Source organism: Stereum hirsutum (assembly GCF_000264905.1).
Source record: "Stereum hirsutum FP-91666 SS1 unplaced genomic scaffold STEHIscaffold_17, whole genome shotgun sequence".
Taxonomy (NCBI): Eukaryota; Fungi; Basidiomycota; class Agaricomycetes; order Russulales; family Stereaceae; genus Stereum; species Stereum hirsutum.
The window spans coordinates 413,392-426,890 of record NW_006763147.1 but is presented as its reverse complement, the minus strand read 5'-3'; the positions used below and the strand labels follow the sequence as shown (position 1 = coordinate 426,890).

The 13,499-nt window shown below is 49.9% G+C and overlaps 5 protein-coding genes across 5 annotated transcripts; 3 read left to right on the top strand and 2 right to left on the bottom strand.

Annotated features, from left to right (window-relative positions):
* The first annotated feature begins 213 nt into the window (after positions 1-213).
* STEHIDRAFT_103863 (NAD-P-binding protein) lies at positions 214-1,950 on the top strand. The gene is made up of 5 exons (XM_007309219.1): positions 214-534; positions 617-848; positions 952-1,265; positions 1,323-1,545; positions 1,630-1,950. The coding sequence occupies exons 1-5, from the start codon at positions 497-499 to the stop codon at positions 1,843-1,845; spliced, it is 1,023 nt and encodes a 340-aa protein (XP_007309281.1). The 5' UTR covers positions 214-496; the 3' UTR covers positions 1,846-1,950.
* Positions 1,951-2,099: 149 nt separating this feature from the next.
* Positions 2,100-3,634, bottom strand: STEHIDRAFT_142110 (uncharacterized protein; the record flags this gene model as incomplete). Its single annotated transcript, XM_007309218.1, has 4 exons — positions 2,100-2,472; positions 2,535-3,004; positions 3,112-3,314; positions 3,449-3,634. The coding sequence occupies 3 exons, from the start codon at positions 3,632-3,634 to the stop codon at positions 2,590-2,592; spliced, it is 804 nt and encodes a 267-aa protein (XP_007309280.1). The 3' UTR covers positions 2,100-2,472; positions 2,535-2,589.
* Positions 3,635-5,243: 1,609 nt separating this feature from the next.
* Positions 5,244-6,515, top strand: STEHIDRAFT_171813 (uncharacterized protein). Its single transcript, XM_007309217.1, has 2 exons — positions 5,244-5,639; positions 5,748-6,515. The coding sequence occupies exons 1-2, from the start codon at positions 5,581-5,583 to the stop codon at positions 6,343-6,345; spliced, it is 657 nt and encodes a 218-aa protein (XP_007309279.1). The 5' UTR covers positions 5,244-5,580; the 3' UTR covers positions 6,346-6,515.
* A 433-nt stretch (positions 6,516-6,948) lies between these two features.
* STEHIDRAFT_171812 (uncharacterized protein) lies at positions 6,949-8,143 on the bottom strand. The gene is made up of 4 exons (XM_007309216.1): positions 8,117-8,143; positions 7,874-7,927; positions 7,610-7,806; positions 6,949-7,550 (listed from the first exon to the last, which is right to left on the bottom strand). Exon 4 carries the CDS (start codon positions 7,436-7,438, stop codon positions 7,058-7,060), a length of 381 nt encoding a protein of 126 aa, XP_007309278.1. The 5' UTR covers positions 7,439-7,550; positions 7,610-7,806; positions 7,874-7,927; positions 8,117-8,143; the 3' UTR covers positions 6,949-7,057.
* Positions 8,144-9,064: 921 nt separating this feature from the next.
* On the top strand, positions 9,065-9,872 carry STEHIDRAFT_161633 (uncharacterized protein; the record flags this gene model as incomplete). Its single annotated transcript, XM_007309215.1, has 4 exons — positions 9,065-9,135; positions 9,201-9,267; positions 9,421-9,555; positions 9,798-9,872. 4 exons carry the CDS (start codon positions 9,065-9,067, stop codon positions 9,870-9,872), a joined length of 348 nt encoding a protein of 115 aa, XP_007309277.1.
* Positions 9,873-13,499: the final 3,627 nt, after the last annotated feature.

Sequence of the window (13,499 nt, the reverse complement as noted above, 5' to 3'; positions counted from 1 at the left end):
ACGATGTCAGGCGGCATACCACAGTTTCGCACCTTGGCGGCTATAAAGTACTAACTACCCACATCATCCCCGCGATTTCTCACTCAGGCAACCCTCCGAAGCCTCTGGAAGCTACATGCGATTTCCTTTTCTTGTTCCATAACAGGTCCATCCTGTAACACTTCTAGGAAATCTCCACTGAAAGAGACGCGCTCCCAACCATTGACCGAGGAACACGTCTCACTCGGCGCACTGACTCGGGCGTACGCCACAAAAGACGTCTCACTGACCCACTTGAGGGCTCTCTTTATCGATGTCTTGCTCACAGAGCAGGTCTTGGCGGTGGTTCGTCTGATTCGGCCGCTTAATAGCTGTGCTGTTCAGTCACCCGAGACGAAAATAGGAGGGTATAAAGCATGGGGCTCATCCCCGCTCCAACCACCGTAACTTTCTGCTTTCCGCTACTTCGACTTCGAGTTGACATCACCTCATTCCATACCATCCTCTCTAGATCAGCATGTCCAAAGGACTCGTTCTTGTCACTGGAATCACAGGGTACGTCTCTGCCTCAAATTAATTTTGACAACATTGGCATCGACTGCAATATTGAGGACTGACTCTCTTGCCTATTCATCAGCTTCGTGGGTACCGCTGTCGCACTCGCCTTCTTCAACGAAGGATACAGCGTCCGCGGGACTTGCCGCTCTAGATCCAAAGCCAAGGAATGGATCGCCATGTTCCCCCAGCACAAGTCTAAGTTCGAGTACGCAATTGTCGAGGACATTGTTACCCCGCACGCCTTCGACGAAGCGGTCAAGGGAGTGGACATAATCGCGCACACCGCTTCGCCGTTCCACTCCAACATGACGGTCTGTTTTTTCTTATTTCATTCTCCATAACGAAACCTTTGTTTGTCCTGTTCTGCGTTACCACAGAGCTGATCGCGTATCGTACGCGTACCTCGTCATTTAGGACAACGAGAAGGATTTCCTTCTGCCCGCCATCATGGGGACCCGAAACCTCGTCGAAGCCACAAAACTCGAGCCAAAGATCAAGCGTGTCGTCCTCACCGCCTCCTTCTCCTCCATGATCAACCTCGAGACCTTCCCTGACGTAGGAAGAACATTTACAGACGACGACTGGAACCCAGCAACGTACGAGCAGGCAAAGACGCATACAATGCCCACCTTCGTCTATTCCGCATCCAAGGTCCTCGCTGAGCGGCTGTTCTGGGAGTTCATCGAGAAGGAGAAGCCATCTTGGGCCGGGTCGACGATTTGCCCTCCGTATGTTCATATTTTCGTCATCATTCGCAGTAAATAAACATATCGTCCCATCTCCAGCACCGTGTTCGGTCCTCCGCTCCAGAAGATCACTTTGTTAGATTCGCTCAACGAGTCTGCGAAAAATATATGGAACGTCGTCAATGGATCTTTTAAAGACGGTTGCCCTCCTACGTTTGTCCCCATCTTCGTGGATGTTCGCGATGTTGCGCTCGCCCACGTTAGAGCGGTGGAACGAGAAGAGGCGAAAGGGCAGAGGTATCTGCTCATCGGGGGTCTATGCGTGAGTCTCCGGTTCACACTTATTTCTCCAATGCTGTCGCCCAGCTCTGGAAACGAAGCAATGATCATATACTCTAATGTACAGGCGAACGAGAACATCGTGGACATTGTTGCCCGGTCCCACCCAGAGATTGCCGATCGTCTTCCGAAAGTCGATGTCTCGAAGGTGACGCACGATGGTCACTTTACGTTCGACAGTTCCAAGGCGGAGCGACAGCTCGGCATACGGTACACTTCACTTGAGGATAGTGTGAAGGATACGGCGGATAGGTTGTTGGAGCTTGAGAAAATGTTGAACTAAAAGTGCTAGATACTATACTAATTTAAACGAGACTGATGAACACTGATACTATTGGTCGTATTTCTTGGATAGTTGGCCACGAATTGCCGGGTAACAATCCAAACGCAATTTAAGCACAACACACTACGGCAGCAACTCAGGCGGTTACCCCACGTCGAATGAATGGACACTGCGATTTAGAGCGATGAACAGCTACACGCAAATAATTGATCACAAGTCTTTGGGGAGGGGGAGGGGATCAAAAAAGAAGGGGGGGGGCATATAAAGCACATAGCATCACGACCAAATAATCAAGTATACCGACAAGTTGATAACGGCCGACCGGGGAAAAATCTACTAAGTAGTTATTGCTGTTAAGTATCTCCTCACCAACTCCTCACCTCTGACAATTTAGTGCTTACAGGATTTGAGCAGCAGTCAATTAGGTAGTGATATTATGACTGATGAGGTACATATTCCCGAAGATAAAGAAAACGGAGTCAAGAATTCTGAAGCGCTCGGTGGGTTCCATCATGTTACTACGCGTCCCACGGTCTGGGCGGCAGGGACGTTTGACGACTAACGATGAGCCCAGCACGCTGAATGACATATGCGGAATAAGAAAATATAGGGCAAAAGGAGCTGAAACTGAAGAATTGAATGAGGGTCAGTGGTCATTACAACTGTGGCACATCAAAAAGCAACATTACCAGTAATCTACTGCACAGATTGGGCCTCCCCATCTTCTCTCCTGAGCTGATCCACCTACTCATCAAATTCATCTATGTCCTTAAGCATATTCTCGACCATGTCAGCCTCTTCATCTTCATCGACACTCTCAGTCTCAGCCTCGCCACCCCTCGATTCTGCTACTGGCGACGATTCCGGTTGACCAGGCTGGGACACCATGTCAGAGTCCAGGACTCCGGCGATTACGCCTCCATTGCCCACAGAGCGTTCAGGTTTATGCATCGAAGACAACCTGATCGTAACGAGGTATCTATTCGCCTCTTCCTGGTCCGCGAAACTGATCATAAGACTCGTATGACACATATGTTCCTCCACAGGCCCATTCGCGGACGCCTTTCGAGCTTTCTGGCGTGCGAGGTGCTCGCGCGTGCAGCGGAAGTAGGTCCGTAAGCCGGTATGATCCTTCCATTTCGTGTCCTTGACACCCGAGCTGTAGCAAAAAACAAAAAGATGAGAAATCAGAATGAGAGTCGTTCTGGTATGTAATGCTTCGGACAGTATGGCAAATTGAAGATGACAGATCGCCGAGGTGCTTACCGACCGTACTTCACCCCCGTCGCGGAGGTGATATCGTTGGTGGTCATACGCGTGGAATCTTGGAGCGTTTCGCCCGCACTGGTGTTGAGGGAAGTGTAGAACTCCCCTTGGAAGAAGAACATTTCGTCCTTCTCACGATTACTGGTCCATAGGACGCGAAGATCGTCGCATAAATTTTGCGCGGTAGGATATACAACGGGACTCTACAGAGTATCAATCATGAACCATGGCAATCAGTCATTGCGTCAGTGTTTAAAGGAGGAAATCGTAGATCAATCAGTGGAAAGCGTGTGTCAGGCTGAATGCGGCGGGCCGGATGAGAAAACCCAGATCTTACCTCCGAATCATCACCCTTGATCTTCTTATTCCGTGCAACAGCCCATTGGCGATTTCTCTCGCGACATCCATTGCATCGTTTGTGCTTGTATTCTTCGATAGGAGGAAGAATTGCGGCGCAAGACCTGTTCGTGCACTTCCGAAGTGGTATCGCGAGAACTTTGGGAGGATCTCGCACTCGGGCCATCGTTTCAGTTCGGATATTATGTTTGCTCGATCTGAGATTGGAGTGAAGCCGGTGCGTGATAAGTATATACAGCTGGCAGCGAGAGGAAGTGATTGCATTGTAGGGAGGGGAGTTTTAAAGGCCACGTACTTTTTTGTTTGCTTTTCCGGGTTTAAGTATATCAGCCTTCCTTTGGGTGCCACACTTCAGGCACGCTAAGCGGGGGCTGAAAAATGCAAAGACCGTTATTGCCGATATGCAGTGTACACTCAGTACCAGCCTAGCATAAAACAAAGGATGGGCGGACAGCTGCGAACCTCTAGGCAAGTTTGAGCTGAGTGGTGGTGGTTAGGAGAAAGGAGATGACGTGACTTTCGGTCGTGCGATTAAGTTCTCGACTTAGCCTCGGGCTTTCCCTCTTAAGTGCAATGGCGAACTGTAGCACGTGGCTTAGTCAGAATGCGGCTTAGTACAGTGCAGCGAACAAGTATAGCCTAGGCCTGGGGCAGCATCAGGTTCTGAGTTACGAACAGCAGCATAAGAATAATAGAAACTGAGTATTGGAGCATAAACACGCAAACAAAGGCTATATAGAGCAAGGAGGGAGACTAAAGCTTAGACCTACACGAACAACAGAGTGAGCAAACTTTGAGGCATTGAGAAACAACGCAGAACAAAGCTCGAAAATAGCTGGATGCTGGTGACGAAAGGAACAAGTTTCAAGCGAGATGATGAGACGTCTAGGTTGCATCCAGAGAACATCATGTTACAGGTGGAGGCTGCATGCTCAGGCTCGATGATAGATGGACTATAAAGCCTACGGCGGTCATGACTCATCTATGATAGAGCGTACATAAATTGTGTAGCTGGACCAAAAATAAAAAGGGATTGACTTACCGTCTTCTAGGTGAAGAGTTACACAATCTTCGACAGCAATATCGTCGAGACTAGGAGAAGTATCACTTATTGGAGATGGACGGCGTGTTGTAGCCTCGGTAATCATCTCGTTCCCCGCGCGTGTATTGTCCACAGTCTTTGAAGTAGTATAATAGTCCTTATTTCGACAGGTGTCGTTTACAGTGGTACCGTGCCTAACAAAAATCGTGCTGTTAGTTAACCGTGCCCCGTCGCTCCGCTCCACTGCACACGAGAAAGTGAGGTTGCTCTGGCATGAGGTGATTCTTCTTTAGCTTCGGTATGTAAGCTCCTTGAGAGTGTGTGTATTCTCCACTGCATCGAAAGGGTAGCTTAGGAGAATTAGACCCAGTCCATGAGACCTCCTTCACCCTACATCGGAATATCAGTAAGCGACAGAAAACTTCCCGAGAGAAAAAACATGTTAGGAATGTTCACTACGAAGGATTTGGGGGTCGCGATCAGATACGACGACGCACCGATGATGCAGAGGAGTCACAGTGGTGCGGTACTGACTGAGCGCTGAGTGCTGAGTATTTGAGCATCGTCAGCATCAAGTTCGATGCACGAATGCTGGTGAGCAGTTGCATTGGTGGCGTCCGAGCAGTTATGATCGACGCCACACAATTTCGACTCGCGTGGTATCCACGTGGCTCAACTGGCATGCCTTTGACCCTCCCCCGGCGCTCGTCAGAACTCATCAACGCCTGCCCACAACCTGGTGCTATCTATTTCTTGAGGTCAAAAACGTCTTGATATACCCTTATATACGAGATAACTGCGTTATCTGGCTTTCATAAACGGCTCGGAACATGGTTCCTTTATCACAATTTTTATCCTTCATGAACGGCGGTGACGTCCACTGGCACCGTGGATTACAGTATCTCTCAACTGCGATCTTGCCAGACAGGTCACGGAACTCGGAAACACAGTAGCAGGGGAGGACGATAAAGTTGCTGCTAGTCACTATCCGAAGCTATGTTCATTTTCGTGTTTGTCTGCAGGTGATCGTACGGCGACAGGCGTGACAGACTCCTCCCAACACTCCGACAATGAGTGGTGCCAGTTTTCTGCGCTTACACCGCGCCGCCGCCGCCAATTGGCGAGGTCGGTACGTACGCTATACCTTCACTCCTTCTCAATATTACATCCGGAGGCTCATTCTATTCAATCAGGGGACCTGGCAATTTCTTTCTGACCTTCTGCTATTGAATCCCAGTAAGGACCACGAGCGTGCGGACGACCTCGAATCAGCTCTGCATGTTTTGGTCTATGTGGCCTTCCGGTACCATAACAGCTCACTGAGCGACGAGGCCCTCATCGACCAGATGCAGGATGTCTTCGATAACTTTGTGACCGTTGACGACGTCCATTCCGGTGGAGCAGGGAAACATAGATTCTTCCTTGGTGATAGGTTGTCGGGTGTTGTGGCTGCGTCCTTCCCAGAACCCCTTGCTTGCCTGGTCGGTCATCTCCGCAATATCTTCGTCAACATCTACACGAGACGCCCTGAGCCGATTCGCGATTCAGCCAGGCCTAGGGAAAGGATGTTAGGACAACGGAGTTGGGATAGGTACCATGAGGACCAGAAACTCGCGGAGACTTATCTCTCCACGTCTGACACCGTCATCGAAACATTCAAGGAGTGCTTGGCAATGGGTGGTTGGGGTGATGAAGAAGCACCCAAAGATCGTCTTGAGAGGATGCCGAAAACCGCAGGGGCGTTGGAGCTGGCGTATAATCGTAAGCGTGCGTGCTCGTTTGCGACACCGACCAGTAACAAGAAGTTCAAGAAGGACATGGGGACGGGTGATTGAGTTCGTAGGTCTTTGGTTTGTTGCAATCTTCTGGATTTGGATCGGTGTGGAGAAGTGGAACGCTCGATGCGACTTGTACGTTACTTTTCACTTCATACATTATTTTATTCCCTGCAGCACATGGATCGTGTCGTCGTTTTCTTTGCCTTTTCAGCCGTGTATCGCTCTTGTATATTACCGCCCTCGTACTTTAAGCCGCTGCTTCAGTACGCTATTATTTTGAATTTCGTTGTGTACTGGCCTTCTTTTAATACCACGCGCTGGACCGCGAACTTGCCCTTGATACTTAGCTGCAATGTGAGCACGTATTTACAACGAAATTTGGACGAGTATTATCATGCTGCATAGTCATCGACGCATCTGGTGTTACGACGAGCTTTCAAGTCGGATCTCTGCCCTCTTGACTGTAAATTACGACACGCATGCTGCATGGTAACTCCAGACGTAGGTTGATTTTACGGCAAATGATATCGTTGCGACGATAGTGGCCTAATTATTCTCAAGAACGGTATAAATGAATGGTGCGCCACATGAATGAGCACTCGTTGAGAGGTCCGTGTCGTGGCAGGTAATGGATAATGCATGCAAATTTTGGACATCATGGCAGAGGAATGGACGAAAGCATCAGCGGGCCAAATGCGTAGGGACAGATTGAGATACTGGGCTGACGCAAGGAAGAGAAGGAAAGTGAAGACGAACGTATGCATCAACATCAAGACACGGCATAATCCTCCGGGTACAACAAAGCAGGAATCTCGGCATCGCTCTCGCCAGACTCGGACACTTTCAGTTCGACCATAGACCCATCCGGAGCAGGAGTCGAAGAACCCTCATCGTCAAACACCTCCAACTGGGCCGAACTGTTCTCCCCGGACGTTGATGCACCTTCATCCACAACCCCGATGCTCTCCTCAACGTCCGACGTATCGATCAGTGGGTGACTCGAGTAAACGGAACGGTCTCTGTCTGATTCCGAACGTCGATGTGGCGTAGATAGCCGAATCGTCACCAAGTATTCATCCGTCTGCTCTTGTGTCATTGAGGATATGACGAGACTGGTATGGCAGACATGACTAGGCTTCTTGCGACGCATATAGGGCGATTTACGTATCACATGGCGTTGGTCGTCCTCTATGCTGCACCGGAAACGCGTTTTGTACGTCACTCCTTTTCGCGCACCGGTGGTCTGCAGGCTGTCTTTGACCCTATTGTGAGCGCAGCACATGAGCAGGAAAATGAGCGAGCGAGAATCAATGAGACATACGCGTAGTGATAACCAGTGATTTCAGTCACTTTGTCGGCCAATTCGCGCGAGACAGACTTAGGCGTTTCTTGCTCCGTGAACGGACGTTGATATCCTCCATGGAATAAGAAAGGCTCTGGGTACACACTTGTAGTGTCGTCGAGTGTCTCATGAAGTGCCTCGAAAAGCGCCACAGCACTCGCGAAGATCGTAGGAGCCTGTGAGCCTGGTCTCAGCGCATTCCGCTTGTGTAAACAAAATGATGTTCTGGTATGAGAGGCTTACCGTACGTTTATTGTGATCGTGTGCCAAGATATTGGGCTTCGAGCTGATTTTGTTCTTTTTCGAAGACTAGACAGCCAGGCAAAAATCGATGAGCAATTCCCGCTACATTGAGGTCGAAATGAGCGTACATACCATCATTGAACACGATGAAGAAGCTTCCAAGGAATATGTTGTTGACTCTAAACGTCGGTGGTTAGTCCAATTGGGCTACTACTAGTCACGATTGCCAAATGAACCTACTACTCTAGTCAATGTAGACGGATTTAGCTCCACAGATAAGAAAGGGTAAATGTTCTGACGGAACGAAAAGGAATGAGGGCTCAGGAGTAATCTGATCAGATAGGTTGTCCTTTATTGTTCGCCGTTTCGGGCAAGTTGGAGTCGGGACTCGGTGGAAACGGTCAAAGCACGACTTTCGGATGAGCCGGAGGTTCGGAATTCGGCAAGTCCCATGAAGTGGCGAGAAGACCACGATGTTGGGTTTCTGTGGCGCTTTACTCTTTCCATTTCCTCATCTCCTCAGACTGAGAAGGCTTCCTGGACGGTCACGCATTGCTCACCTTAGCTTTCAAAAGTCATACCCAGGGCACATTTTTCTCACTTTTCATGATACTGACGCGCACCAAGTGACATCGGAGAGTTGACGTTGAGGGCATCAGTGTCGTTAGTCCACAGCGTGACGCTGGCGTGTTGCAGCAGGCAGAGTTCGCCTGGCCATCTTCACCACTACCTCCATGGATAGAACAGACGCTGTTGTAGGGATTGAAGACACCCTCTTGCGCTTCTGGAGCAGCTTCTTGATCATGAGTCGGAGCGTGCGCATGCCGCACGCACTCCTGTCTTCGCGCATCAACGTCCGCTGGGCACTTTCCAAACCGTGCCACAGCGACATCATCCCACAGCCTTCACGTATTGTTTCTCCTTCCTACTCTTTCTCGCTGGTCAACGTAGCGCTTGCTCTTTGTGTGGAGTACGCGTCTTCAGGTTGACCCACACGAGCGATCCGTTGTCCTCGGAACGCTGCGTAGATATCTACGCGTATTTCTTGATAATTACGGGTAGGTATATAACACTTCGTTCTTTCTCTCAAGGCTTGCCGACGTCACGTCAATAGCACTTCATTCCCCACTTGTACTTTCCGATCAGCCCAGCAAGACTCGCTATCCCAAGTCCAGTATCCAAACTCCAACCATGCCCGTCCGTTTCATTGGTTTCTTGTATCGCCTGCCAACTATTTCCTGGGAGGAGTTTGACCAGATGTGGTGCGTAGACAGTGTTACCGCTATGTGGTGGACTTGTAGTGACGTGACGCTGTCGAATGGTGCAGGACGAACCATGGCGTCATGCTTTCGAAACTCCCGGGGATTAAAGACGGGAAGGTCAAATATGTACAGGTACGAGGCCCTTGTCCATTCTCATCCTGCGGGATCAGCAGCCTAAAATTCCCACTTGCTTTTCATATTTCTGTCGACCCCTCCCCTATCGCTCAAATCCCGTCACTGCGTACGCCTTTACTCATTTAACGAAACCGAACTCGAAACCGGCAGTACCACAAAAACCCCGCCCTGATCCCGTCTCTCCAGCCCCTCGCCATGATTTCAGACTGTGACGGTATGGCGGAGTTCGAGGCTGAGACCATGGAGGATGTCATGGCTGTGTTCTCGACGGAGGAGTTCGCCAAGGTGCGTTACATCGTTGCTCGGTTCTGCGTCATTGCAATTTCCTGTCGATTCTTCCTTTCGTCTACTTGCAATTCGATTTGGCCACTATATTTTTGTTGTCCTGAGATTCTTCCTCGACATGTTCATTCTCCGTTCTTCACCTCGCGCCATGCCACACCTCTTTTCTGTCCCCAAGTTTCGCAAGGATACCGCATTTGAACATGAGAAGGCGCTGACACGAGCTGTTATCGACCCTTCTTCAGACCATCTACCCAGACGAAGGCCGTTTCCTCGACAGGACAAAATCGATAGTTATGCCTCTGGCGCCCGCGGCATAGAGCTGGATTGGTTCTGCGTACTCGCACTTCGAAATTTGTCATGTATAAGAGAGATTGTACGAATTTGAAGCCATGTTTGAACTCTCGAATCAGCGCCCTGGGTTGTGCAAAGTGAAGGAGCCGTGCGAGGTGCGCAAAGAGGGACTGGGCCACCGGGGGTGCCACATTGAATACGACGTAGCGCCTGCGTGGATAGGAGGTTGTTGAGGAAACAGATTCAAACTGCGTTTCATCCGTTTATTCTACTGACTACGCCCAGCTCAGTCCCGAACATCCTAATCATCAACACCATAAAATACCTCCAAGGACAAACACGGCCCCTACGGCTGCAGTACTCCGTTGACGGGTGAATCCTGATCGTGAATCCTCCGAGTTAGCAGTGCGTATCCTCAATCACTCATCACGCATCATGATCCACACATCACGCACCCGAATATCCGTCCCAGGGCGACTACATACATCAACTGGCACTGCAGAGCATTGAAGATGTTACGACGGACCTAAGCATCCACCGTTGCCAATCATTCTAGATGGAGCAAAAACAAGTCGACGCTATGTACTTGGGCGTAAGGTCGAGCGTCCTGTCTCCTCGCACTACGCAGCAACCACGGCGCCGACCGACTAATAGTGTCCCGAAAATTCCGCTCACGAAATAAAACCATTTGGCTGGGATAATCAGAATGAGGTGCGAACTCCGCGCCACTGCCTCCTACTTACTTGCCTGACTTATGCAATTACAGATGATCATGATCCTTGAAGGCGCGACAATCTCCACGCTGGGAACGAAACGGGATTCAGAAACAGGTGCGTTGACTTTCTGCATTCTAGTCTAAGATGGGCACCGCTAGACCGCCCGGTCTCGCATACATATGATAGCATGAGGTAAGAAACGAGCTCACGAGATACGATGGGCGGCGTGCTATGAAAGCAGTGCAGGTCCTAAGCATCTGAGAAAGTCCCGGATGACGCTCTGACTCTGCCTCTGTCTCTGCCAAGCAACATGAAGTCTGCTTTGGGAGGATGCGTTGCTGGCAACTTGAAGTGTAAGTAAGCCCACGCATTTGTGGCGCTCGGGTCGCTCGGATTACAGTCGTCGTTTGTTCGACTCGACCCATGGGGAGTAAGTAGGATTCATTAGCGTTAGTCACCGTTCAAGTTTGCGGTTAGGTTGGATATTGTATATGAACATTTATTAGTGACTGTGTACATAGCTCTGTGCTCGAGGTATATATCCCTGCTCGGACATTGAACTCAAAGCCCAACAAACACTCTTCTTCTCTCCTCACTCACACCTCACAACAACTTTCTACTCTTACTCTTCTATATCTTCCAACAAACAACATGGGCGTCCGCTTCATCGGCTTTGTCTACCGTCTGCCTACGATTTCGTGGGAGGAGTTTGACCGTATGTGGTGAGTGTCTCTTTTCTTGTACTTTGATCTTATTATTCTGGGGTTGATTGGTATCGTATGAATTCTCATCGTGATATTATGATATTGTGCATAGGTCGAACCACGGTATCCTCGTAGCGAACGCTCCTGGATTCAAAGACGGCAAGGTCAAATACACGCAGGTAAGCCCCTATCCTATCTTCCCTTTGTCTAACCACTACTCACCATCAACAACAACAAAAACAGCACCACAAAGACACCTCCATCGTCCCCGCCCTCTCCGCCCTCGCCGCCGTCTCCGAATGTGACGGCATCGCCGAGTTCGAGGCGGAGTCGATGGAAGATCTGAAGGCTGTGTTCACGAACGAGGAGTTCGCGAAGGTGTGTTTTTCAGGCTCCTACGTGATTTTAACTTCCCATCTCCCTTTGTCTGTATCCATTCATGCTCCATGCTCCATGCTACGTACTATATTATTTTTGTTAAGAGGAGAGGATGCTGACTTTTTTCGTGGTGTGACAGATCATCCGCCCAGACGAAGCCCGCTTCCTCGAGAGGTCCAAGTCTGTCCTCTTGCCCTTGGGCAAAATCGAGACCGGCGCCGAGTTGGCGAAGAAGACTGCTGCGTAAGCTGGTACAGTCACGGTATGGCCCTTTGATCAAGCTCAAGTTCGAGTTCGGATGGGCTTGTGCCAAGCTTGAGCTGGGAATAGTAAGGTGCATGGGGGTATGGAATAAGTTTACGTGGATACATGTATGTGTTTTATGAGCTAGGAGTATGATTTGTACGACGTGACATGATTCATGTGCAATTGAATAACCGCTTCGTATGATGTCTGTGCGAAGGACAATCGGTGCGATGGGAGTTGGGCCACAACGCATGCAGTGAACGGTGCCACAGAAAAGGTCCGCAGCGTGGCAGCCACGTGGAGAGCGAGCCAACCGACAAAAGGAAAAAAAAAGTTCTGTCGCTTGTCCTCTCCTCTGTCCTCTTCGTCGTCCTCTCCCTGTTTCTTTTCTGTCCCTCGTCCTCGTCGGCGCTGAGTATTCTAGCCATGCGACGTTGATACTCATGTACTCTCGTCCACATCGTTCCTTTCGTTCACGTTCATGAACACCCGAGGAGCTTCGTCCTTCCTCTCCGCATTTGAAAGAGTTCTTCCCGACCGGTGAGCATCTCCTCCCCTCTTCTATGCCTTGCTTTTTCTACCGCTTCAATCCCGAAGCCTTACTTGTCGATGATTCCGAAAATTCTGATTTATAATGAGTACGACCCTGGCGTGAGACCCGGGGAGTGACGAACACTTTTTCTGAGACTTTTCCTCTTCCTTCCCATCATTCCGTGCGAGGCGTTGGACGGGTTTACTGACGATGACGGATTTTGAATTGTTCAGATTCGTGCGTTGGTTCTGGATTGGATGTGTGCTCGTATGTGTGCTCAGCGCTCAGTGTTGTACTTGAGGCAGATGGCATTGGCAAGGAATTCGTTGACGTCGATATGTATGGGATGAGGATGAGGATGAGGATCTGCAGTAAGGGTTCGTTCATATGTTCTGTCACGGGCTATTTACTTCCAGGAGCGAGCCCGAGCACGATTTCTGCATCTTCGTTCACCCTCTCCCGTTGTGTTCAACGCCCATCCCTCCGCTTCCCCCACCTACTCGTCCTGTCCCATCATCCCTCCAGTACGTTGGTGTCCTCACATCGTAGCTACACAGTATCCTCATTTCTCTAACACGAATTACTGTACTTATCCACGCATGTCGATACGTATATACGCTGATTGGAATATTATAAGTGCCGGCGCTGTTCCTGAACACACCTGTTTCTCGATATCCTCTATCGCAATCACTCATTGTAGGTTTATCTTTCTCTGGGTAAGACAAGCAAGGGGAGGTGGAAGGATCTAAGAAATGAGCGAGGTGCCATCCGGACCGCCGCTCGTTTTATGTTCCAGTCATAATCAGGATTTGTACGTACAACCAAACGTCAACTCGCTCACCCCAACTGCAATACCCGCGACCCATTCGTGGTCGTTGACCTGCACCTCTCCCCAGTCGATAAACTTGTAGCGCATCAATATCGCTCTCAGGCCTGTGCGCATTAACTCTCAACGACCGGTAGTGGGAGGATGAATCTGCCTCCGTCTGGCGGAAGCCCCTATCCCCATACTGGGCCTGACACGGTCAACTCGAAGGGCTTTGGCTTACCCTTTGCTCATGAACGCGACGAGAAGTT

What these genes read in the sequence shown, in the direction of transcription:
- STEHIDRAFT_171813 (XM_007309217.1), top strand. Translation starts at nt 5,581, where the DNA reads ATGAGTGGTGCCAGTTTTCTGCGCTTACACCGCGCCGCCGCCGCCAAT. An exon ending in GCCGCCAATTGGCGAGGTCG is followed by an intron (nt 5,640 to 5,747) that starts GTACGTACGCTA and finishes ATTGAATCCCAG; the next exon opens with TAAGGACCACGAGCGTGCGG.
- STEHIDRAFT_171812 (XM_007309216.1), bottom strand. Translation starts at nt 7,438, where the DNA reads ATGCGTCGCAAGAAGCCTAGTCATGTCTGCCATACCAGTCTCGTCATA.
- STEHIDRAFT_103863 (XM_007309219.1), top strand. Translation starts at nt 497, where the DNA reads ATGTCCAAAGGACTCGTTCTTGTCACTGGAATCACAGG. An exon ending in CTTGTCACTGGAATCACAGG is followed by an intron (nt 535 to 616) that starts GTACGTCTCTGC and finishes CCTATTCATCAG; the next exon opens with CTTCGTGGGTACCGCTGTCG. An exon ending in GGGTCGACGATTTGCCCTCC is followed by an intron (nt 1,266 to 1,322) that starts GTATGTTCATAT and finishes TCCCATCTCCAG; the next exon opens with CACCGTGTTCGGTCCTCCGC.